General features: G+C 38.8%; 1 protein-coding gene and 2 pseudogenes across 1 annotated transcript; all 3 read left to right on the top strand.

Annotated features, from left to right (window-relative positions):
* Positions 1-7,871: 7,871 nt before the first annotated feature.
* LOC113191277 (ornithine decarboxylase pseudogene) lies at positions 7,872-8,813 on the top strand (annotated as a pseudogene).
* On the top strand, positions 8,813-9,888 carry LOC144249022 (ornithine decarboxylase pseudogene; annotated as a pseudogene).
* A 12,690-nt stretch (positions 9,889-22,578) lies between these two features.
* LOC113191362 (olfactory receptor 52B4-like) lies at positions 22,579-23,520 on the top strand. The gene has a single exon (XM_026401075.2). The coding sequence runs from the start codon at positions 22,579-22,581 to the stop codon at positions 23,518-23,520; it is 942 nt and encodes a 313-aa protein (XP_026256860.2).
* The last annotated feature ends 925 nt before the right edge of the window (positions 23,521-24,445 follow it).

The following is a 24,445-nucleotide window of genomic DNA, read 5'->3' as shown; positions in this document are numbered from 1 at the left end:
TCCATGGATGGTGTCCAGAGGTCTCACACAGATGCTTCACTCCATTCTCTCTGAGGTGATGCAGCTCAGACTCAAATCCTCCAGTTGCTGAAGGGTCTTCTGTGTAATGCAAAGATTCTGACAGGCATCTTACATTTTCAAACTGTAAGAGAGTCAGGAAATGGAAAATATTTTTGCACATCCCTGTTTTTTGTAGAAGAGGAAATCTTTACATTTAGGTTAAAATAAAAAATAAATAAATCTTTTCGTATACTGTTAGCAAATGATTCTGGAAGGGTACCTTCAACACTGGTAGAGGTGGTTCTACTGTGAAGAGGAGTGGGACTGACTGGGGTGGATCAAGAGGGACTTTCATGTTTCATTTTGTATATTTGGTAACACTGATTTATTGAAAAATAGGTATATGTTTATATAGTACTTTTTTATTTTGGGTACTGGGGATTGAACCCCGGGGTGCTTTACCACTGAGCTATATTTCCAGTCCTTTTTAGTTATTTATTTAAAAATTTTGAGGGGGCTGGGGATGTGGCTCAAGTGGTAGTGCACTCGACTAGCATGCTCAGGGCACTGGGTTTGATCCTCAGCACCACATAAAAATAAAATAAAGATGTTGCGTCCACTGAAAACTAAAAATAAATATTAAAAAATTCTCTCTCTCTCTCTAAAAAACAAAGTTTTTTTTTTTGAGACAGATTCTCTTTAAATTGTTGAGAATCTTGTTAAATTTGCTGAGGCTGGCCTTAGATTTGTGACCCTCCTATCTCAGCCTCCTGAGTCATTGGGATTATAGGCATGTACTACTGTGTCTACATATATAGTATTTAAAAATTTTTTAAAATGTTTTTATTAGTGTGTTCCAGTTATACATAATAGTGGGGTTCATTTTGACATATTCATAGATGCATATAACATAGTTTAAGTACTTCCCTGGATCTCCTTCCTCTATTGTTCTTCCTTCAATTTATTTATTTTTAATTGGTGCATTATAAGTTATATATAAAAGTGGAATGTATTGTGATACATATTACTTTTTGATGACCAATCTATATACAACATGAAATATACAAATATTAGAAGGCCTGTTACACAGCTGTTCAAGAAGTTTACATGGGTATGTAAATGAAAACCCATGATGACTGAATCAGATGCCTTTTATGTTTCACTCAGATTATCTTGCCTCATTCATCTCTTTTTCTAGTTGCTGCTGTGACCAACATCTCTGACCAGCTTCATGCAGGGCAGCCTGACAGCGTCTCTCTTCCAGCCTGTACTGTAGATCCTTAGCCTTCTAGCCTGGGCCTTTCCTGTAGTGGCTGTTGCTAGACTGCTTTTGGTATTTTTATATCAGCAAGCTGTGAGTGTAGAGGATTTGTGATATACAGTATGAACTTTTGACCAATGAGAGTTGGATCCTGTGGTCACATTCCTTACTATGTCACCTCCATGGATGGTCCTGAAAGTATACTGTATCTGGCTCACTAGAGGTTGTTTCTGTGAGACCAAGCACTCAGGGAGAGACCCAGTGTGTGATATCATCCATGTTGGCTCTCTGCTTACCTGCTTTTTAATTAATTTATTTTTTGAGATGGGGAATCACTGTGTTGTCCAGGCTGGCCTTGAACTGGGCTTAAGAGATCCTCCTGACTCAGCCTCCCAAGTAGCTGGTAGTCCAGGCAGCACTAGGGTACCCAGCTCTGCTTCCTTGCTTTATTCCTCTTGTCACCTTGCTTACTCCCTAGGATTTTGCTCCCTGATGAGGAAGAGCATTCTGCTTCAGGCTTTGCTTTCTGAAGAGCCTAGGCTAAGAGGTAGACCTTTGTAAACCCAACTTAAAAATATGAGATATAATGAGTTTCTTTGTATGTTTTATTACTGACTCAAAAGGGCAAGCAACTGCACTGCCGAGCTGTCTGTAAGAACTTCAAACACTGCACATGAACAAATACAGCTTTGAAAAGTTCACTTTTTGCAGGGTGTGGTGGCTCATGCTGCCTGTAATCCCAGCAAATCAGGAGGCTGAGGGAGGAGGATTGCAAGTTCAAAGCCAGCCTCATCAACTTAGCAAGACCCTAAGCAACTTAGTGAGACCCTGTCTCAAAATAATACATAAAAAGGGCTGGGGATGTGACTGAGGGGTTAAGCATCCTTTGGTTCAATCCCTGGTACTGGGGAAAAAAAGAGTTAACTTTTTAAAGAACATCTCTGATGTACTAAATCCATTAGGTTTCTGAAATAGTTGGGTGAAATAAATAACGGCTTGAGATTAGTTACAGAAATTCGATTATGATTTCAGATAAAAAAGTGTCTGAAGAAACTGGGCCTGGTGAAAGGTGATTACAGAAAGACATAAAATAACTTTAAGGTCAACAAAGCTTCTAGGATGGAGTGTTAAAAATGTAAAAAATATACTGATGAAAAAAACCCTCATTCTTAATGTTAAGAAAACCCCAAACCTCACTACAACAACAACAACAACAACAACAAAACATTGCAATAAAAATAAAACTATATACATTCAAGATTAGCTCAAAAATGAAAAATTAGAAATGGTGAGGAGTTGGCAGTTTATATAAATCATGCCTGCTTTTAGGTGTCCCCTATAAGCACTGCAGACATTGGGGAGGCCTATGGAATGAGCTATCTCCACTTTCTCTAGCTCTTAGTGCCACATCTCTCACATGGTGCTGGCATAGACCTTCCTGAGGCTCTGGGATAAATGAAGGGAAACACAGCATCATAGCAACTGGGAATACTGGCTTTTAAAGTATAATGATGTGAGACCCTGTCTATAATCATGTTTACTATCTGAGGACAAGAAGTCCTGTCCAATATGAGATATGGCTCTGAAAGAATTCTTGGCCCATCTCGTTCTCACCTCTAGAGGAGGGTGGCATATTTAAAACAGTCATTTAATTATAAGAGCAATCTCCTCATCTACCCTACTAGACTTATTGTCAATAACCCAGAACTTCTTAAATGGTAAGGGACTGACCCTCTGTGTCTCCAGAGCTCAGAGTGGTATCCTTGGATGCCTCCTACCTCCTGCTGTGGGGCTCCCACAGTCAGTGGCCATGCCACCTGGATACATATCATCTGGAGAGAGTCCTCTTGCACTCAGGCAAAGGATCATTTGTCAATTATTATTATTATTATTATATTGTTTCTAGTTGTAGATGGACAATTTATTTATTTTTATGTGGTGCTGAGGATTGAACCCAGTGCCTCACATGTACGAGGCAAGTGTTATACCACTGAACTACAGCCCCAGCCCATCCTTTATTATTTAAGCAGCATAGCAAATTGGAACCTTATCTAGAAAACAGTGAGCAGGGGACTGAGATAGGCATGAAGTACCCACTTTGGTTCCTAGGGAAGCAGTGCTGCAGACTAAACTCAGAATTCTGTAAGACATCCTGCTTCCAGCTGAGAACAGGGGGAGGTTCTCCTAGCCCTCCTCAGAACTCCACTACAGATTCCCCAGATTATGTGCACATCTTCTTGGCCCCCCTCAGCTTCATTGTTGTGATAGGGGGGTCACTGATGTGGGACATGGTCCCTGAACTCTGGTCTTGAGGTGATGGTGGTCATGTTTTTGGGGGGTCTACAAACTTTTGCTTGCTTCCAAGGCAAGTTCATTAAACATGGGAAAATGTCAGATTTCTTATCTTCCAGGGTGGGACTAGGACATTGAACCTTTGAGACAGGAAAGTGGAAAGGGTGGAGTGGGTGGTAGTCAGGGATACAGGAGGGCAAGCAATGGTGAGCAAACTGTAGAAGGGAAGCAAAGGTGTGAGGAATCTAGAGAAAGGATCTAAAGACCCTAATTCTTTAGGGTCTAATTTCACTTTCCATCAACCACTTAAGAACAGCCCTTTCTTTCTCTTCCTGTCTGAACTATCCATAGCCTACTTTCCTATGTCCCTGAAAATATTCCTTCTTCTTCCTACTTAGACTTTGGGCTGCATGTTAGGCATCACCTCCTTCAGAAAGTCTTCTCTGACCCTCTGAGATTAGGATGGCCTCTCCTTATAAGTTCTCACTAACATTATAAAATGACCCCTAGAGTAGTAGTCACCACATCGAGTTAGATTGCAAACAAATTGAGGGCCCAGAGTGTTTTTACTGCTGTATGCCCAACACTCAGAATAGTATGGAATACACATTAAAGGGCTCAAAGCTCGAAAAGTGTTGTTGAATGGATGAACCATTAATGAAGTGTCTTGTATATCTCTATCCCACTGATTCCTTTCCTTTAGCATCATCTTCACCAATTATGTTGTATTTCCTCACCTTCTATCAACATAGACAACCATGGCTGCTTCTCACTTAGCATTAACTTCATCAACCATATTGTCACCAATCATATTATTCATTTCTCTCTTCTGAGAGCATCCTTTCGCCAATCTCTTTATTCAAATGCTAGTGGACTCTGAACCCATGTCATCAAAATTGGAGGATATCAGGTATCCTGTCCTCCATCTCTCAGCATCCCACCCTCCTACTTAGACTCAATACCACCAACATTCTCCAGAGACACAGTGTAATCTGCTTGCTGAGGGTTTAGGATTTTAAAATCAGACAGTGATTCCAAGTGGTAATGACTGTTATGGTTTAAGTATCTCCAAAAGTTCAGGTGTGAGACAATGTAGGGAGGTTTAGAGGAGAAATGATTGGGTTATGAGAACCTTCACCCAGTCAGTGAATTAATCCCCTGATAGGGATTAACTGAGTAGAAACTGCAGGGTGTGGCTAGAGGAGGTGGGTCATTGTGGGTGTGGCTTTGCAGTATATATTTTGAATCTGGTAAGTGGAGTCTCTCTCTGTTTCCTGATTGTCATGTGAGCTGGTTCCCTCCACCATACTTTCTGCCATGATGATCTGCCTCACCTTGAGCCCCAGGGAATGGAATCAACTGTCTATGGACTGAGACCTCTGAAACTCTGAGCCCAAATAAATTTTTCCTCCTCTAAAATTGTTCTTGTTAGGTCTTTTAGTCACAGCAGCAAAAAAGCTGACTAAAACAATGATCTTAGGAAATATTTTCATTTTTCTGTTAGGCCTCCTCAAATCCAAACCTCCTCTGCCCCTCCCTTCACAGGCCTGCAATTTCAAGACATTCTCTGCACTTGTTGCATAGCTCAGTGCTTGCTGCCTTACACCTGAGCACCAGAAAGAAACTGCACAGTGTTCTGAGTTCTTTTCACTTCTAATTCCTTGGATTTTCTTCTGAAGTCAACAATTTTGATCAGTCTCTACTTCTAGATAACCTTTGTACTCTCTGCTTGAGCAAAATGAAAATCTAAGTCCTATTGTTTCTCAGAGAGTTCTTCATCACCCTGAATTTAGAGTCTGTAGGGCAACTACCCTCATACTTTAAATTCTCATCTTACATGCACTCTTGTTTTTCAGTTTTCAATATTGGGGATTGAACCCAGGTATGCTCTGCCACTGAGCTACATTCCTAGATTTTTAAAATTTTGAGACAGGGTCTCCCAAGTTGCCCAGACTGGCCTCAAACTTTTGATCTTTCTGCATCAGCCTTCCGAGTCAGTGGGCCTACAGGGCTGTTCCACTGTATCTGGCTCAAATATGTTTTTGAAACAAAATGGGTTATAAACAAATAAGGATACAAACTTTTTTCTGTCTACTCTCATGACTTTAATTTGTAACTATATATTCTGATGCCACTAAAATCTAAAGTTCCAAACGAGTCTTCCTCCCCAAACTTCAGAGTTAAATATCTAAATAAGATATGTTTCTCTGTTTACACTTTAAGTTGAACTTGACAAAAATAAAATTTCCCACTTTGTTTCAATTTATTCATTTTAGTTAACCATAAGACTTAATGTGCAGTCACCCTATTTAGAAATGTGGGAGTCACATTGACTTTCCTTCATCTAACCAGTCATGAAGTTCCAAAAGGATTACTTCCCAATGTTTCTGGATGTTTTCTCCTTGCCATCAGGAGAGTCATGGCTCTCTGATCTCTAGCTCAAGTTGAAGGAACTCTTCTCATCACTCCATTTGCAGAGAAGAATGAATTCAAATATGAGCTACTCAAGGATGCAAAGCAATTGACTTTAGTTCTAAAAAGTATAGGGTTGAGGGGAGGGGGGATAGGAAGGGCAGCAGAATACAACTGACACTAGGATTGCTGTATGTATACACCTGGATGTATAACCATTGTGATCCTGCAATTTGTACATGTGGAAAATGAGAATTCATACCCTATTTGAATCAAATGTATGATATGTCAAGATCATTGTATTGTCTTGAGCAACTAATAAAAAAAAAGAAGTATAGGGTTTAGAAAATATCCACTGAGAATAAATGTTTCCTTCCTTTGTCCACTTTCCTATGGGGTAATCCTTTCTTTGCTCTTTTGAATAATAAGATCTAGAGGACAAATATTTCAATGAGAGTTACAAAGTTCTATTTAAAGCAAGCTTCATGCCTGCATATAAGTGAGTCCTCTCAGTTCTCAGTTGGTGGCTCAGTTCATGTCATTACTTAAGGTTTGGATCAACACTTATCTAGTACTAAAAACTCAGCAGAAATATCTCTGTGTTGTCTTCCTGCTGAGACTGTGTGGCAACAGGAAGCTGCTGGAGGTCCTGAAGATTCTGGATATGGGCTTCTTTTTCATTTCAAAGATATAATATTTTCTAACAGGACCTGAATAATAATTTTATTTAAAAATCCTTGATAATTTCAATATTTGGGTCATCTGTGGTTCTATTTTTATTTTTCTTCTCATTGCTTTTATTTATTTGGTACTGTTTCTTGGTGTGGTTGGTGATATTCAATTTGGTTTGAATGGATAACAGTGGTTATATACAAAATTTTAGAGGCCCTGGCCGCTAAACATTTTATCTTTCTCCAAAGAGGATTCAGGCAGATCTTGATCTATTGAAGAGGAGAATTTAATTTCTGTAAAGGTTGATCTTTTTCTGGTTGGTTCTTGACTCCCTGGCCAACCCTTCAATGAAATGGCTGGTATAGGTATCTTAAAGATGGATTGGTTTAGGGGTGGGTAAATAAATACATGTTTAAATCTGTCTCATGTAGTTCTAGGGAGTTGTAAAATGATGGTTCAGGAGAGGGATCTTGATTCTTTAAAGGCCTGCTGGGAGAACTGGAAGGGGCTGCTTTGTAAGGGTTTAAGATATGAGGAGGGAAGCAAGGAGAGGTTGATTTTGGTGCTCTGAGTATGTACTCTCCATGGACCCAGGAAGTCAAGATGAGACCCTGAAGTGGGTTGCAGGAGACCAAACCAACACTGGATTTGAGTGTTTACTTCTTTTCTGTATCTTTTGTTCCAGGGGCAGGTATTGTTTTTTCTAATGTATTTCTCTGGTTTTGTCTTTTTAATTTGTTTAAAATTTTTGCAGGAAACAGTTTTATTTGGCTGCAGCCAGGTTCAGAGGGCACAGCTTTTGCTGTAATTAATTAATCCCCTGAACCCAGAGTTCAGGGAGTTTCAGAGTTTTATACCCAGCATGTAAGGAGAGGGGCTCAGAAGTTCATAGTCTGTCTTTATGTTTCTTCGTAATTAGACAGGTGAAGTCAAGAAGTTCTCATTCTTTCGAACAATCCTAGGGGCCCCAGCACTCCTCTGACTGGGCTCAGCTCTGCTGGGCTGGCTGCAACATTTCCTTGGGGCTAGACGGCAGCACCTGGGCGCACTTGAGAAAGTTTCCACTGCTGGTCCAAGGACACAGGGTTTTGAATTCTTAGAGAATTACCTTTGTGAGAAGCTGGGACTAATTTCTTTAAATTTCATCTCTTAGTTTTCCATCTTGTTGCATTTCAGAGGTGCATCAAGAAACTGTGAACACTTAAGTAATGAAGAGTCGACTGCAACTTCCTTAATGAATGAAGGCTTTATTGCCAAGAACATTCTGGACCAAAAATTAATGAGGTTCTTTCTGATGATAAGGATGTCTTTTTATGTCACAGACCTGGGATACATTCTAAGACCTTAGAAACATCTAAGGTGGTTGTTTTAGCCAGTTTTTTTTGATGCTGTGACTAAAGGACTGGACTAGAACAATTGTAGAGGAGGAACAGTTTATTTGAGGGCTCATGGTTTCAGAGGTCTTAGTCCATAGACAGCCAGTCCCATTCCTTGGGGCATAAGGTGGGGCTGAACATCATGGCAGAGAGAAGCAGCTCATATGAAGATCAGAGAGCAGAGAGAGAGAGACTCCATTCTCCATATACAAAATATATACCCCCAAAGCCATGCCCCCAATGTCCCTTCTCCAGCCACACCCTACCTGCCTTTAGTTATCATTCAATTAATCCCATCAGTGGATTAATTCACTCATTGAGTTAAGGCTCTTGTAACCCAATCATTTCTTGCATTGTCTCACATGAGCTTTTGGGGGACACCTCACACCCAAACCATAATAGTAGTTAAAAGTTTTTCCTCCTGTCACCCTCTTTTATGCAGTCAAATGCAATGATAGCAGAGCCATAGTGGAGACCTTAGCTGCCACTGGGACAAGATTTGACTGTGTTAGCAAGACTGAAATACTGTTAGTGCAGAGTCTCAGGGTGCCTCCAGAGAGGATTGTCTATGCAAATCCTTGTAAACAAATGTCAAAAATTAAGTATGCTGTCATTTTTGGGGTCCAAATGACTTTTACAGTGAGGTTGAGTTGATGAAAGTGGCCAGAGCACATCCAAAGGCAAACCTGGTTTTTCAGATTGCCACCGATGATTCCAAAGCAGTCTGTCACTTCACTGTTAAGTTTGGTGCCATACTCGGTAGACTTCTGAAATGGGCTAAAGGCATGCTATATGCTTGATGTTGGTGTGACTTTCCTGAATCTGGAAGCTTAAATTTTCTTTCTTTCTTTTTTAAATTAGAGATTTATAGTTATAGATAGTAGTTGGATTCTTCCTGACAAACATACATGCATGGAAATTGATTTCAGTTCATGATCCCCTTTTTTCTTTCCCCTTTCTCTCTCTCCTCTCCCATTCTACTTCCTCTACTCTACTAGACATCCTTTTGTTTTCTATTAATTTATATTTGATGGGTTCTTTATGTTATCCGGTCCTTCCCTACCCTTTCCTTTATTTTACTCTAGGTGTAGCTTAAATTTGAAGAGATCACCAGTGTGATCAACCCAGCACTAGACAAGTATTTTCTGTCAAGCTCTGGAGTGAGATTATAGCTGAGCCAGGCAGATGTTATGTTGCATCAGTATTCACACTTGCAGTTAATATCATTGCCAAAGAAAAAAATAATTAAAGTACAGGTTCTGATGATGAAGACGAGTTAAGGGAGCAAACCTTCATGTATTATGCAAATGATGGAGTATCTGAATCATTTAATTGCATCATTTATGATCATGCACATGTAAAGCCCCTGCTACAGAAGAGACTCAAACTAGGTGAAAAGCATTCATCCAGCAAGTGGGGAAGGACATATGATAGTTTCAATGGGGCCATTAAGTGCTGTGACCTACTTGAAATGCATGTGGGTGATTGTATGCTTTTTTTTTTTTAAATTTGTAGTTGAGATGGGCAGCATGCCTTTATTTCGTTTATTTTTATATGTGGTGCTAAGGATTGAGCCCAGTGCCTCACATGTGTGGGGCAAGCACTCTGTCATTGAGCTATAGCCCCAGCCCTGATTGAAAGCTTTTTGAATATATGGATGATATACTGTTGCTGATGCTTCTGCTTTCTGTGGATCCCAGAGAGCAACTATTATGTGCTGTCAGGACCAACATGGGAATTCATGCAGAAAATCCAGAGCCAGCTTTCCCACCTGAAGTGGAGGAGCAGGATGGGCACTCTACCTGTGTCTTGTGCTGGGGAAAGCTGAATGAATGTCACTGGAAAGTGTGTGCTTCCACTTGGATCAATGTGTAGATATCACTCTTGTAGCAGTTACCTACTAGTTTAGCTTGGATCAAGGGACTTGGGGAGATCATTTAACATAATTACTGGTAGTTCTGAAATGTCTTTTTAAGAGTAGGGTTGGCTAATGGATTGCATACATTGATAAAATTTTGGAATACTATTTTAAAAAATGTTTACCAATTAAAATTAAATAAAATAAAAAACTTTCTTTGAATAAATGATATATTTTTAAAATTTATGCCTGGAGGATGAATGTCACACTTCTAAACCCTATGCTTTTAAAATAAGCCTTATGAATTACATTGAGAAAAGCATACTTTCATAATGAGAATTTTATTAAACTTCAACTATTTATTAGTTTGAACATTGGAAAAATCAGGTAATAAATCTAATAATGTTTTCAAGAGGAAACAAGTAAACACTTCATAAATTCTTGGTGAAAGCACAAAACTGTTTACTAATTAGGAGAAAAATTGATCAGAAGTAGTTGTTCATAGTTGAGTTAATTTGAATGCTGTATATTGAATTATATCTATTTTAAAATTATCTCTTTTGCAGAGGTGGAACTTGGGGTAGAAAAGTGTCTGTCAAAATGCAGAGGAATGGACAGAAGGGAGAGAAATGTTAGAGCTGAAATGAGAGGACTTGGTGGAGGGAGAGGAAGGTTAGAGTCACGTAGATTTCTAACTTTAACCACAAGGTGGCTTCAAGCACCACATATAGGTGAAAGGTTTGATGGTAGAGCAGTGAGATGCTTCCTAATAGGTTTTCTTTATTCATATCAATTTGGTTTATAATAAGGCCACCATCTGAAAATGGACATTTGGATCCAGACTGAGGAAAGGCTGGAAATATTTGGTATGAAAAATTATTTCAAGTTATATGGATGCAAATTTAAATGTAGACTTTTTAGTAGTATAGAGGGGTCTTCTGAAGACAAATGAAAATGTCCAGGAGGTATTATTTTGCCAGCCAATTCATTTGGAAGAATGCTTGACAAGAAGATTAAATGAGATCCTTTCTTTTTGGGCATGTAAAAAGCAAATATAATAAAAGGGCAGAAATGCAAAAATGCTGAGGATGTAATGGAGCATGAAATCCAAGCTGGACCAGAAAGTAAAGTAAAGAGGAGATTGGCTAGAATCAATGAGTTGTGGAACAATGTATACTAAAAGAGTCCTTATGATTTAAGCAAACAAACAAAAGTTAATGGAAGGATGTAGTTTTCGGATTGGAGAATGGGCTGTTTCTGATTTTCATTTAGTGGAGTGTTTCTTGATGTCTAGGGAAGTGGGTGTCTTTTGTAGGTGTGGACAAAGGCAGTTGGGGAAGAGATCAGAACACTAAACAGAAAGGGTGTTGGGTGCAGGGTGTTGGAGTTGCTAAGAATCATGGCAGTATTTGGGTGTGATGGAGTCTGAAAGTGCAAAAATCATCATTAAAAATCAGGGTGTATACTAGGCATGGTTGAGCATGCCTATAATCCAAGCAACTTGGGAGACTTAGGCAGGGGGATTGCAAGTTTGAGGCCAGTCTTGGCAACTTAGTGAGATCCTGTCTCAAAATAAAGCATAAAAAAATAAAAAAATAAAAAGGGTTGTGGAGGACTGGGGTTGTGGCTCAGTGGTATAGCACTTGCCTAGCATGTGTGAGGCACTGGATTTGATTCTCAGCTCCACATATAAATAAATGAATAAAATAAAGGTTCATTAATATCTAAAAAACTACTTATATATAAAAAGGGCTATAGATATAGCTCAGGGGTAGAGTGTCCCAGGTTTCATCCCCAGTAACACACACATACATACACACACACACACACACACACACACACACACACACACACTAGGGTGTAGAGGGTATGTGGTGTGATAATGTGTTGGGTAGATATGATGAGAGAATAATTTCCAGGTGGGATTAACATCACTCATTTTTTTTTTTTTGGTAGTAGGAGAGGAAGTTTCAATTGGAAGATGTAATGGCAACCCCCAACATCTAACTGTCTACTATGAGGAAGGGAAAATAACAATTAGATTTGCTATACTGTAAAGATGAAAAATGATATCGTTTGGATGCAAACTATAGGAAGATTTGCATATTGATGTTAACCACATAAGTTAGTTATAGCAGAAAGAAGGGCACTGGGACTGGGACTGGGCAAATGAATGTTGCTTTGGGTGTGTCTAATAAGCTTTTATTTCTTGGCTGGGTGATATATGCTACGTAATTATTTAATAAGCCATTCCTTTGTTTTATTTACTTTTCTGTATTTGTGTGTTTTCTTCTTTTCTCTTTTCTTTATGTCACAATAAGATGACAAATAAAACACTCAGAAATAATGAAAGAAATATTTCATTTTCCAACATGCAGTCAGAGCATCCTTCAAGGGCTCTCGTGAAAGAGGATAAACAGTCCAACTACCCAGTTCCCAACAACCTGAATTTCATTACAAATCTCATGTCTTCTCCTAAAGACTTCTTAGAGCTAGTGGGTGAATTAGACATCTGCAAGTGGGGCAAGTTCCAGAGTCAAGGTAAGGAAGGTCTGGGTTGGTATTTTGTTTTCATACAGGCAGAGGTGACAAGGGCTCTGAGAGGCTGTTGATACATGTGGGGTGAAGAATATGTTCCCCTCAAAGTTCATGTGTTGGAAAGTTAATCCCTGAATTCATGTTTGTGGAGCTGAGATCTTTGGGAAGTATTTAGGGCTAGATGAGGTCATGAGGCCTCTGTAATGGGGTTCATGACTTTGTAAGAAGAGAAAACTGAGTTGACAGACTCCTTTGCTCTTGCCTAGGATGCCCTCTGCCATGCTCTGATGCAGCAGGAAGGCCCTCGTGGAAGCTGATGATTTTTGTACTTTCAGACTCCATCACACCCCAATACTGCCATGATTCTTAGAAACTCCAACACCCTTCACCAACACCCTTTCTGTTGAGTGTTCTGATCTCTTTCCCAACTGCCTTTGTCCACACCTACAAGAGACACCCACTGCCCTAGACACCAGACAGCTGGTGTCATGCTTTTGGACCTTCCAGCCTCCAGAAATGAGTCAGATGAGTCTCTGTATTTATAAACTATATGTTGTATTCTGGTTTAGCAGCAGAAAACAGACTATAGCAAATAGCAAAGACCAGAGGCCCAGATTTGGTGAGTAATAGCAAATGTGAAAAGGTGAGGTCTGGGAAAGGAGCTGAGGACCTGTCATCTTGCTGAGGTTAATGGAGTTTAGGAAACAGAGATGCCTCCAAAGAATAAGGGACACGCTAAGAGTTAGACTGAAATGAAGTGAAAAAACTGAAAACACACTGACACATCATCACACTGCAGATCATCTTGGCAAATATAAGAGCCCTGAGAATGACCAGGATCTGTGCTATGGTGTGGGAAGTGGCTTTGAGGAAGCAGCCAGATTATCTCAGGCAGAAGTGAGAACATACGGGAGAAGCATTCGAGGGGGATTTTTAGGATGAACATGTGCTAGATTAAAGTCATTCCATGGGGAGATCATCTCATAGGCAGATTCCCATTCTCTGAGCTCCCTGACTTCTTTCTCTGGCTCTAGTCAATGAAATTTCTTCTGCTTACTCCCTCTTCCCAAACACAGAACTTCATTGGCTTCTATAATCTGCCCTCCTCTCAAGTCCTGCCTTTGTTGAATGTGTCTTTATGTTCTATAGAAATTCCCTGAACCAAGACTCCTTGGGGTCAGTGACTCTAATGGAAGAATGATTTCTCACAGCAATGGGAACTGATTTTATTCTGCAGAAATGAAAATCAGAGGCACCAAGAGTGGCAACAGGAGTGCAAAAAATAATACCAGTGAGCACAGGATATAATTTAGCTATCAAGCTTGATCTTTTAAGATATTGCTTCATTAGAAGGACCAAATATTTATCTCCTATTCATCAAAGTCATCTGTTAATAAATTTGCTTTATTCTCAAATCAGAAGCCATGACACTCCAGTAAATCCTCACCTACTTTTCTATATTTCCTTGTTATGGTTTAAATATGAGTTGTTCCCCAAATGCTCATATGTGAGACAATGCAGGAATTTTCAGAGGTGAGTAGATTACATTTGAGGAATATAATCTAATCAGTGCATAAATTCACTCATATGGATTAACTGGGCAGTAACTGTCAGGAAGTAGAGTGTGGCTGGAGGAGATAGGTCACTGGGGAGTGTGCCCTTGGAGTTTATATTTTGTCTTTGGTCAGTGGAGGTCTCTCTCTCTCCTTCCTGATTGTCATGTCCTGAGTTGCTGTGGAGCTAGATCACTATGGACTGAACCTCTGGAACCGTGAGCCAAATAAACTTTTTCTCTTCTAAGTTTTTCTTGTCAGGTCTTTTGGTTATAGTGTTGAAAAAGCTGACTAAAATGCTCTCGTGTGTAAAATGTTGCCTGTAAAATAATTACTGCTTAAAATACGCTTGCTGAATGACTGAGGTAATGAATAAAGGAAAGCACCTCAAGTAAATGATCATTTTCCACTTTCAGAAAAATCAAACATCATGCCATCCTCCCTCCTGAAAATAAAGCCTTTTTTTTCCCTAATTTAAGTGATTTCTAAACTTAGTTTTCTAAGGTGTGAGCACCAGGAAGGTTTCACCTCAGGTACGCAGCCCCTATCCATGTTTCCACTTAAAGTTCTTTTGGTCTTTTTATTAAGTGGTCACACTATATTTAGTGAAGTCAGAGATTTCAAATCTCATTTCCATCGGAGATAAATTTGTGACATTTGGTAAGTGGTTCACATTCTGAGTCTCACTTAGTTTATTTGTGAAATGTGAACAATATCCAGATTCTAGAGTAGATATTCAATACATCAGTGTAAAAATATGCTAAGTGCCAAATGGCATAAAGCAATGCATAATAAATATTAATTTAACTGCAACTGGGTTATATTCATTCCATTCCTGGAACACAACTGGCTCTTCAGAATCAGGTCTCTTCAGTTAATTATTATTCCAATAAATCTCCACAGATAATCTTTCTAGGGTAATCATTCTAAACTCCTGTCTTCAACACATTTGATGGCTGCTTCATGCACAGATGAAGGAATTAGAGGTAAATTGTGTAGGGGTTCCCTTTGATGGTTGCTTGTTCATCTCCAGAAGCAGCATGGCACTTCTCAAACTGCTTTCTGTTAGGTTGGTTTGAGGTGGCTAAGGGAACAAAGTACCAGGCAACCCAGGTGCGTGAAAGATCAACCAATGAGGCACCGACAGACAAGTAGTGGTAACCACCTGTCAATCAGTGGAATCTCCTGACTGATCCTGGAAGGACATGGAGCTCAGCAAGATCCCCTGACCAACCCCAGGAAGACAAAGGACCCTAAAAACCTCCCGTTCCTGTTCCAAGCCCTCTCTTCCTTCCCTAAGCCTGATAGAATTCCAGTCTGACTGAGCTTGGGCACAACTCCCCCGGAGCGCTCTGTTGGACTGGAGGATCTTGCCTGGGACAGAATCTCAATAAAGCCTTGTTCAGCAGCTTTTAATCTGCCTCCTTTTGGTCCCTGGTGCCTGACCTTACACTTTCTTTTCACAGATTCCAGAGTCTGTTTCATGAGAGATCTGGCCAATCCTTTGTTTCTTCCTTTCATCATCATGTTGGTGAATTTACTCATCACTGGGTCTGCAAATACGGAGCTAATTTTCGTGGCTGGGGCAGTTTGATGAGCTGAGTTTTCTTGAGCTCCTGGACATATTTCTCCTCCTCAGTGAGCTCAGCCACAGGCTTTCAGTAATGTCAATTAGGGGATCTCTGAATTCAGGACCATAGTGGCTCCACCTCACCTAGGTTTGCTCTAGAAGTGGACAAACGGCATGCAGCACGCCGGGTGCCAAGCCTGACCAGCCTCCAAGAACCTTCAGTGCGGGGCTAGGCATCTTGGCTGGCTATGAGAGGATTCCCCTAGAACAATTTTTGAAGAAGGACTACAAATAACAATGAATGTTGAAAAAAAAAAAAGAATAAGAGTTTATAAAATGCTGCTTTCCAGGTGGGACATAACTCAGTGGTAGAGCACTTACCTAGCTTGCCCGAGGCCTTGGGTTCAATCCCCAGCAACACACACAAATTTTTTTTTTCTTTCTCTTTTTGGACAGGTTTTTAAAAAGTTAATTAATTCACTATAGTTATACACAATAGTGGGATTCATTTTGATAAAATCATACATACATAGAATTCATTTTACTTCATTTCAGTTCCCAATACCCCACCTTTTCCTCTTCCTATTACTCTTCTTCTACTCTACTGGTCTACCTTGCACTCATTTATATGTTTTTAATTTTTGCTTTATAGATATACACAAAGGTGGAATTCACTGTGGTGTATTTACACACATGTGCACATAGCATAATTTGCAAATTTGTTTTGCATTTACTCCCCATTCTCAACTTTCTTCCCTTCTCCTCAATCTCCTACTATACTCATCTTCTGTCTTTATGATATCCAACCCACCCCTTCCCCCTTACTTTGCCTTAGGTTCTGCATATGAGAAAGAACATTCAACCCTTGATTTCCTGAGTCTGGCTTATTTCACTTAGCATGATTTTCTCCTTCAATTACCAGAAAATGCCATATTTTATTTCTTTTTATGGCTAAGTAAAACTTCACTGTGTATATAACCACATTTTCTTAATCCATTCATGTATTGATGGGTACCTGAGCTGGTTCCACATCTTGGCTATTGTGAGTTGCATGGCTGTAAACAATGATGTGGCTGTATCACTATGATATGCTGATTTTTCTTTTGGATAAACACCAAGGAGAGGGATAGCTGAGTTATATAGTAGTTCCAGTACTAGTTTTATGAGGAATCCCCACACTGCTTTTTATAGTAATTGTACTAATTTGCAGTCCCTTCAATAATGTATGAGTGTACCCATTTTCCCACATATTTGCCAAAATTTATTGTTTCTTGTATTCTGGATAATTGCCATTCTGACTGAAGTGAGCTGAAATCTCAATGTAATTTTGATTTGTATGTCTCTGATTGATAGAGATGTTGAACATTTTTTTCATATAATTATTGATCGTTTGTATATCTTCTTTTGAGAAATGACTGTTTAGTTCTTTTGCCCATTTATTTATTTGTTTTTTTGATGTTAGGTGTTTTGAATTCTTTACATATTCTGGATATTAATTCCTGAGGAGCAGGTGGCAAAGATTTTCTCCCATTCTGTAGGCTCTCTTCACACTCTCGTTTCCTTTGCTGTGCAGGAGCTTTTTAATTTAATGTCATCCCACTTACTGATTCTTGGTTTTATTTTTTGCATGTTAGGAAACATCTTAAGGAAGTTGATGCCTGTACCAACATGTTGGAGTGTTGGGCTTACATTTTCTTTTGGCAGTTAAAATGTTTCTGGTCTAATTCCTTGGTCTATGATTCACCTTGAGTTGGCATTTGTGCCCCGTGAGGGAGGGGGTCAAATTTCATGCTTTTACCTAAGGATATCCAGTTTTCTCAGCACTATTCATAAAAAGGCTATCTTTTTTGGGAATTTTTTTGCATTACAATTCATATTACACATATAGAGCACAATTTTTGATATCTCTGGTTGTATATAAAGTATGTTCATACCAATTCGTATCTTCATACATGTACTTTAGATAATGATATTCATCTTTTTAGGTATATTTTTGGCACCTTTATTGAGTATTAGACAACTGATACTCAACAAAGTATGTATGTTTGCCTCTGTGTCTTAGGTCATGTGTCTCTAGAAATTTGTAATATCTTCAAGAATTTCTAGCTTATTGGAGTATAAATTTTCAAAACAGTTTCTGACGATCTTCTTTGGATTTCAGTAATGTCTGTGGTGATATTTTTTTCATCTATAATTTTATTAATTTGGGTCTTCTCTTTATTTTTGTTAGTTTGGTTAAGTGTTTATCAATCTTGTTTATTCTTGCAAAGAATCAACCCTTTGTTTCATTGATCCTGTGTATTTTTAAAAATTTTCAATTTCATCAATTTTGGCTCTCAATTTAATTATTTACTATCATCTACTGATTTTTGGTGTTAGTTTCTTCTTTTTTTTTAAGGGCTTTGAGGTATAATGGTTAGATTTTTTTTTGTTATCTACTTTTTTAATGTAGAAACTCAGTGCTATAAACTTTCCTCTTAGAACAGCTGTTACTGTCCCAGAGATTTTGATATGTTGTATCACTATTCTCATTTGTTTGTAAGAATTTTTTTATATCTGCCCTGATTTCTTCTGCTTTCCATTTATCGTTCAAAAGAGTATTATTTAATTTCCAGGTGTTAGAGTGTTTTCTTTTTAAAATTTTATCAATGATTTCTAATTCAATTTCATTCTGATTTGATAGGATTCAAGGAATTATCTCTATTTTTTTGTATGTGGTATGAAATTTCAGAAGGAAGTAGGGGTTATGGGATTATAGATTATACAGTAGATGTTGGCCCTCTGCCATCTCTCTCCACGTGGTCTCTTGTTCATTTGTCTACCATAAGCTATTTAAATGGCTGATGACCTCCAAGAGGGTCAAATGGAAGTTGTAAGAACTCTTAAAGAATATGCCTTTGAATTCATACACATAACATTATTGTCAGTTATTTTTGCATATGCTCAACCACACTTGAAAACATTGACAAAACATTCTACCAACATGGTTGTAAGGGAAAAGAAACATGTTATTGGTGTTAATGAAAAATTATACAATATCTATGGAGGGAATCTTTATTGGTACATTATAATTATACACAAGATAATTATGAACAATTATATTGTGTATCTTATTATACATAATTCATACATAATAGGACTCATTGTTAAATATTTGTATATGCACATACTATAACAATATAATTTTGTTCTATTTCCTTCTTTAATAAATAAAAAAAATCTACAAATGCAGTTATCCTTTGACCAAGATAATCCTACTCCTAGTAATTAACCATAAGATTTATTAATGGAATTATCCAACTGAAGAAGTGTGCAGAAGAACACAAAAATAAAATAAGAGAACCTCAGGTACTTGTGGAACGAAGTCAAAAGATCTAATGGATGTGAAGTTGGGGTCTGAAAAAGAAAAAAACAGAAAAAATGAGATAGAAAAAAATTGAGAAATAATTACTGAAAAATACCAAATTTGGTAAAATTATAAATTTACATATTCAAAAACTTCAGTAAATCTCAAAGAGAATAAAAACAAAGAATGGTATGTCTAGGTGCATCACAATCAAATTGAAAATTAATATGAAGTAAAAATCAAACATGATTAAAGGAGTCAGGCATGAAATACAAATGTGTCCAAAATAATCATGGCTCACATGTCTTCTAAGCATGTGCATTTATGTATCTTAGGCCACAGAGTGAAGCCTCATTATTCATGATAGTGAAAGTGAGACTTATGAAAATCTTGGGGATGAATATAATGTAATATAATCCTTTTCAAGAAGAACAAAACTTTACAAATCATTGATACATACTGCCAACTCTTATATTTGTGTTAAAAATGGGCTTTAAATCTGTTTAAACAGGCATGTTGTAAGGCTAGATTAGGTGGAAAGGCTTTTGTATCAGAGCATCTTTTTTTTTTTTTTTTTTTTTTTTTTTTTTAGAGAGAGAGAGAGAGAGAGAATTTTTTTAATATTTAGTCTTTAGTTTTCGGCAGACACAACATCTTTATTTATATGTGGTGCTGAGGATCGAACCCGGCCCGCAAGAATGCCAGGCGAGCGGGCCACCGCTTGAGCCACATCCCCAACCCTGTATCAGAGCATCTTGAGAAAAGCAAGACAAATAAGAATCAGGAGGAACAGAAAAGAGAAAAATGGCTTCAGAGACTGCATCCTTTTGGGAAAAAGTTGATTGTGCTGATGCAGCTCTGTCCCAGGAGAACCTGGTCTAAGTGCTTCCCTCAAGGAGGAGGATAAACATCCCAACTCCTGGCTCCCAATAAACTGAATTTTATTGCAGAGCTCATAGTTCCTCTAGTCTCCATCTGAGGCTGGTGATCAAATTCAACATCTGTGGGTGGGGCTGGCTTCAGAATCAAGGTAAGAACTAGGCTGGTGTTGTGTCATGCAGAGTAGAGGTGACAGCAGTCTAGACTATTGAAATATGTGGTCAAAAAACCATGAAGACCAGAGGTGCAAATCTTCTTGGTTCTAGCAGACGTGGAAGATGAGGTCTGGGAAGTGAGGGTGAAAATACACTGACTGGGTTAAGGGAGTTAGCTAAGGGTAAAAAGAAGCAAGCAACACGATACATGTAGGGGTCCTAATGACTAGGCTAGAGATGAGGAAACGTAAAGAATACTAACATAGACTACAGACTTCTTTTGGAAAGATGTGAAAGGAATCCTGATAATGGCTTGTCCCAAGCCTGACACTGGAGAGGCTTTGTAGAGGTAGCCAGGGCATCTTGGCAGAGGTGAGAGAAAAACTAAGGAGCTGATTTTCCTCCCTAGAAAGAAAAGTCAGGGGCTTTAAGAGGAGGACTGGAATGGAAAAAAATGTTAACGAGGATAAGATATATCTTTAGCAACTGAGCTTTTAATTTCTATTAAAAATACCCTTTAATTTAATATTATTGGAAACCCATGAAGAGGGTATTTTATTATTTGCTTTCATTTCTTTATGGTCATGAAAGTGGGATGGATATGGCCCTCTTCTCAGAAGGTGCTTTCTGAGCCCATTCCCTTGGGACATTTGCTAAATCTAGTTGCTTACATGTCCACCATTCTTTCAAGCCATAAGCCCAGAGAGGACTCAAGGATACAGCAGGATGCCTGAACAAAATAGTCATTGTTCAAAATATTCTTGTTAATGAAGAAAGAAATGTATGGTAGGAAGTAAATAATGAAGTTACATGCTAATTTCCACCAGTAGAAGATTTTTCTAAATATCAAGAGCTGTAACCCACCCTTCCTCCAGAAATAATCTCTCTTTTTAAAATTTCAGTTATTCCAGAGCTTAGTTCCCAAGGCATAAGCACAAGGAATACCTTATCTCAGGTACACAGTTCTGGCCACTATTACCTCTTTAAGATCTCTTGACCTTCTTCATAGGTGAGCAAACTCTGGTGAAGTCAGAGAGATTCCAGATCTTATTTCTATCACTTACTGGCTTTTGACAGTTAGAAAATGATTCATGTGGTGTGAGTCTCATTTTCTTTATGTATGAAATGGGGATAATATTCAGTTTCTAGCATGGATATCTACTCCTTGCATGACGAATATATGAAATACACTGTGCATAATATAGTCCCTGGCATAAAGCAATGCTTAATAAATATTAGTTTAATTTTCCTGACTGTATTACATCCAGATCCCTTTTAGTCCTGGAATACCACTGACTATTTAGTCTCCAGTGCCCATAGTCAATTAATGTTCCAATAAACATGCACAGGTAATTCTTCTAATTTAATCATTTTAAACTATGGCTTTGAGATATCTGATAGTTGCCCCCTGTGTGAAAGATGGGGTCTGAGGGTTAAGCTGTGATAAAGACCCTTAACTGTTAGTGAATTCAAAGGATTGGATGGTGTTTGATGGCACAAAGGATTTTCAGGCAAATACAATACAGGGTAGGTATGGGTCATAAAAGAATGGAAATGGTACCTGGAAGACTAGAAGAGACTCAAGGGCCCAGGTACAACTCTCCTTGAGGGAAGGGATTAAATTTTGTTCTTCCAATTGGTCAGCTAGGAACTTTTGCATAGTAGGCACATTAAAAAGCTGACTTAAAAGTCTCTCTTGATTTCAGACATCTTGCTAAAATGTCCCATTACATCCTGAGTCCCAGGATCCAATGGGCATTCAATAAAATACGGGCAGTGATGGCAATCAACTGTTGGGAGTCAGGTTTTCACAAACTGTGCCTCCAGAATCTCAGAATGTGACCTATTTGGAAATAAGGTCTTTGCAGATGTAATTAATTAAAATGAGGTTATACTGATTTAGGGTAGACCCTAAATCCATGATTAGTATCCTTGTAAGGAGAGGAAGGATGGTCAGAGACGCACAGAAAAGGCCATGTGAAAATAGGCAGGGACTAGTATGATGCTTTCATGAGCCCAGCAGCACCAAAGTCACCAGCAGCTACCAGAAGTTGGAAGTGAGAAGGATCACAAAGGTGATCCTGCTGAATACCTTGATTTTAGACCTATAGCTTCCAGGAGCATGAAAGAAGAAATTTGTTGTTTTAGATCCCTTATAAACAGGAAAAATCTCCCTTGTACAACCACCTTCCCTGCTCTCTCCAAGAGTTCCTATGCACCTGCAACTTGGCTTGAAATATTTCAGGAGCATGTTGTGATTGCTGTGTATGTTCACCTTTTCATATACTGCTTCTCTTTTTCCCCCCATTCACTTTACAATAAACTACTAAATTTCAAGGTCAAGTTCAAGTTTCATCTTTTAATAGTTTTCCCGGACATAAGTAATAATTTCCCCTGTGTATTCATAATCTTCTGTTTGTAAGTGGAATTTATAGAATAATGTTTCTTACTTTGATTAGTTGGAGATCATTCTAATTGGCTATCACTCATTAAAGCATAGATCATCTTTCATTTTTGCAGATTTCCTCTTATTTATGGATTCAAAGAAGATGAGGGCATGGACTATACCTAAATCTCCTAGTGATGTCACAAAAATATTAAAGGAAATATGTATTTTCATGTGCCTCTGTGAATAGAAGTGGAAGTGTCTCTTGGTCTTTCCAGGTATGACCACCTTAAACCACACTGGCATTAGCCACACAGTCTTCCACTTGATGGGCATCCCTGGCCTAGAGGAGCAGCACATGTGGATTTCCATTCCCTTCTTCATTTCCTATGTCATTGCCCTGCTTGGGAACAGCCTGCTCATCTTCATTATCCTCACAAAGCGTAGTCTCCATGAACCCATGTACCTCTTTCTTTGCATGCTGGCTGGAACAGACATTGTCCTCTCCACCATCACAGTACCTCAGGCCTTGGCCATCTTCTGGTTCCATGCTGGAGAGATTTCCCTGGATTGCTGCATCACTCAGGTCTTCTTCGTCCATTCCACCTTTGTCTATGAGTCAGGGATCTTGCTGGTGATGGCATTTGATCGCTATATTGCCATTTGCTACCCACTGAGATATACCACTATTCTTAAAAATTCTAGGATTAGAAAAATTGGAGTGGCTCTCTTTCTGAGAAGTTATGGTACCATATTCCCTATAATATTTCTTCTGAGAAGATTGACTTTCTGCAAACATAATATTATTCCACACACCTGTTGTGAACACATTGGCTTGGCCAAATATGCTTGTAATGACATTCGAGTAAACCTTTGGTATGGTTTTTTCATCCTAATGGCAACAGTGGTCTTAGATGTTGTGCTAATTTTTGTTTCCTATGTGCTGATTCTTTGTGCCATCTTCCGAATGCCTTCTCAAAATGCTCGCCACAAAGCCCTCAACACATGTGGCTCCCACATCTGTGTCATCATCCTGTTTTATGGGCCTGGAATCTTCACAACCCTTACTCAGCAGTTTGGACGCCACATTCCACCTCATATCCATATCTTGCTGGCTAATGTCTGTATTCTGGCTCCACCTATGCTGAACCCCATCATTTATGGGATAAAGACCAAACAAATCCAGGAGCAGATTGTCCATATGTTTATAAGGCAGAAGTAAATTTGGTTTTAAAACTGAGTTTTCAGAGTCTATAGCCATTTGTTGAGTTTGTCTGTGGAAATGGAAATCCACTGGAATGGATTAACTGGGTATAACTGTAGACAGATAGGGTGAGGCTGGAGGAGGTGGGTCATTTTTGCATTGGGAAAAGTCTAATGTGGTTCTTGAAGGGTATAATGGGAGAATGTTAAGGAAGGGTAACTTCTCCAAAATCAATGTCTCTCCATAAGGGCATTCAAGGTGTTTAGTCACCTAATTCATACGGCACAGCCTTCTCCTAATGAAGTGTTCTAGAGTCATCTAGATTGAGACCCCCTCGTATGCATGGCATCTACAGCCTTTGTATTAATTCTCTCTGCTTTTGCTGTAGCACTGAATGTCTCTGAGTGGGACCTGAGAGCCCACACTTAGCCATTCCTTCTTGGGACCTGGTTGTTAGTTTGGGTTTTTGTCTCTTCTTTCTATTGTGTGTCATTAATTTGTGTGAGGAGCAAGATGTGCTATCTTTAGACTGAGCTTCATTTAGCAGCAGTCTCTAGCCTGTGAACCTGTAGTGTCCCTATAGATTCCCAGCTTCTCACAGAAAAGGGGGAAGCAACAATAGCAACAACAGATACAAATAATACACACTATTGAAGTAAATGCCCAGTGCCTACCATGACGTCTATAATGGTCATTATCACAAAAACAGGAATGGTGGGGTCAGTAGTTTCCAATAGCAAAAACAATAAATAATCATGAACTAGATCTAACATAAAAATAAGCGGGTGTCAACTATGTCATCTACAGCAATAAAAATTGCAACAAAATGAGTGGTGGGTCAGAACTATTTAGAACCAAATAGCTCTAAAAGATGCTAAAAACATCATTCCTTAATAGAAAAGAAAATGTGATAGAAATGAAGAGGGGAGTTTAGAATGTTTAA

This window comes from Urocitellus parryii, chromosome 4 (genome assembly GCF_045843805.1).
Source record: "Urocitellus parryii isolate mUroPar1 chromosome 4, mUroPar1.hap1, whole genome shotgun sequence".
Taxonomy (NCBI): Eukaryota; Metazoa; Chordata; class Mammalia; order Rodentia; family Sciuridae; genus Urocitellus; species Urocitellus parryii.
The sequence above is the reverse complement of the archived record's forward strand: the minus strand, read 5'-3'. Positions and strand labels throughout refer to the sequence as shown.

Coding starts and splice junctions, on each gene's coding strand:
- LOC113191362 (XM_026401075.2), top strand. CDS start 22,579: ATGACCACCTTAAACCACACTGGCATTAGCCACACAGTCTTCCACTTG.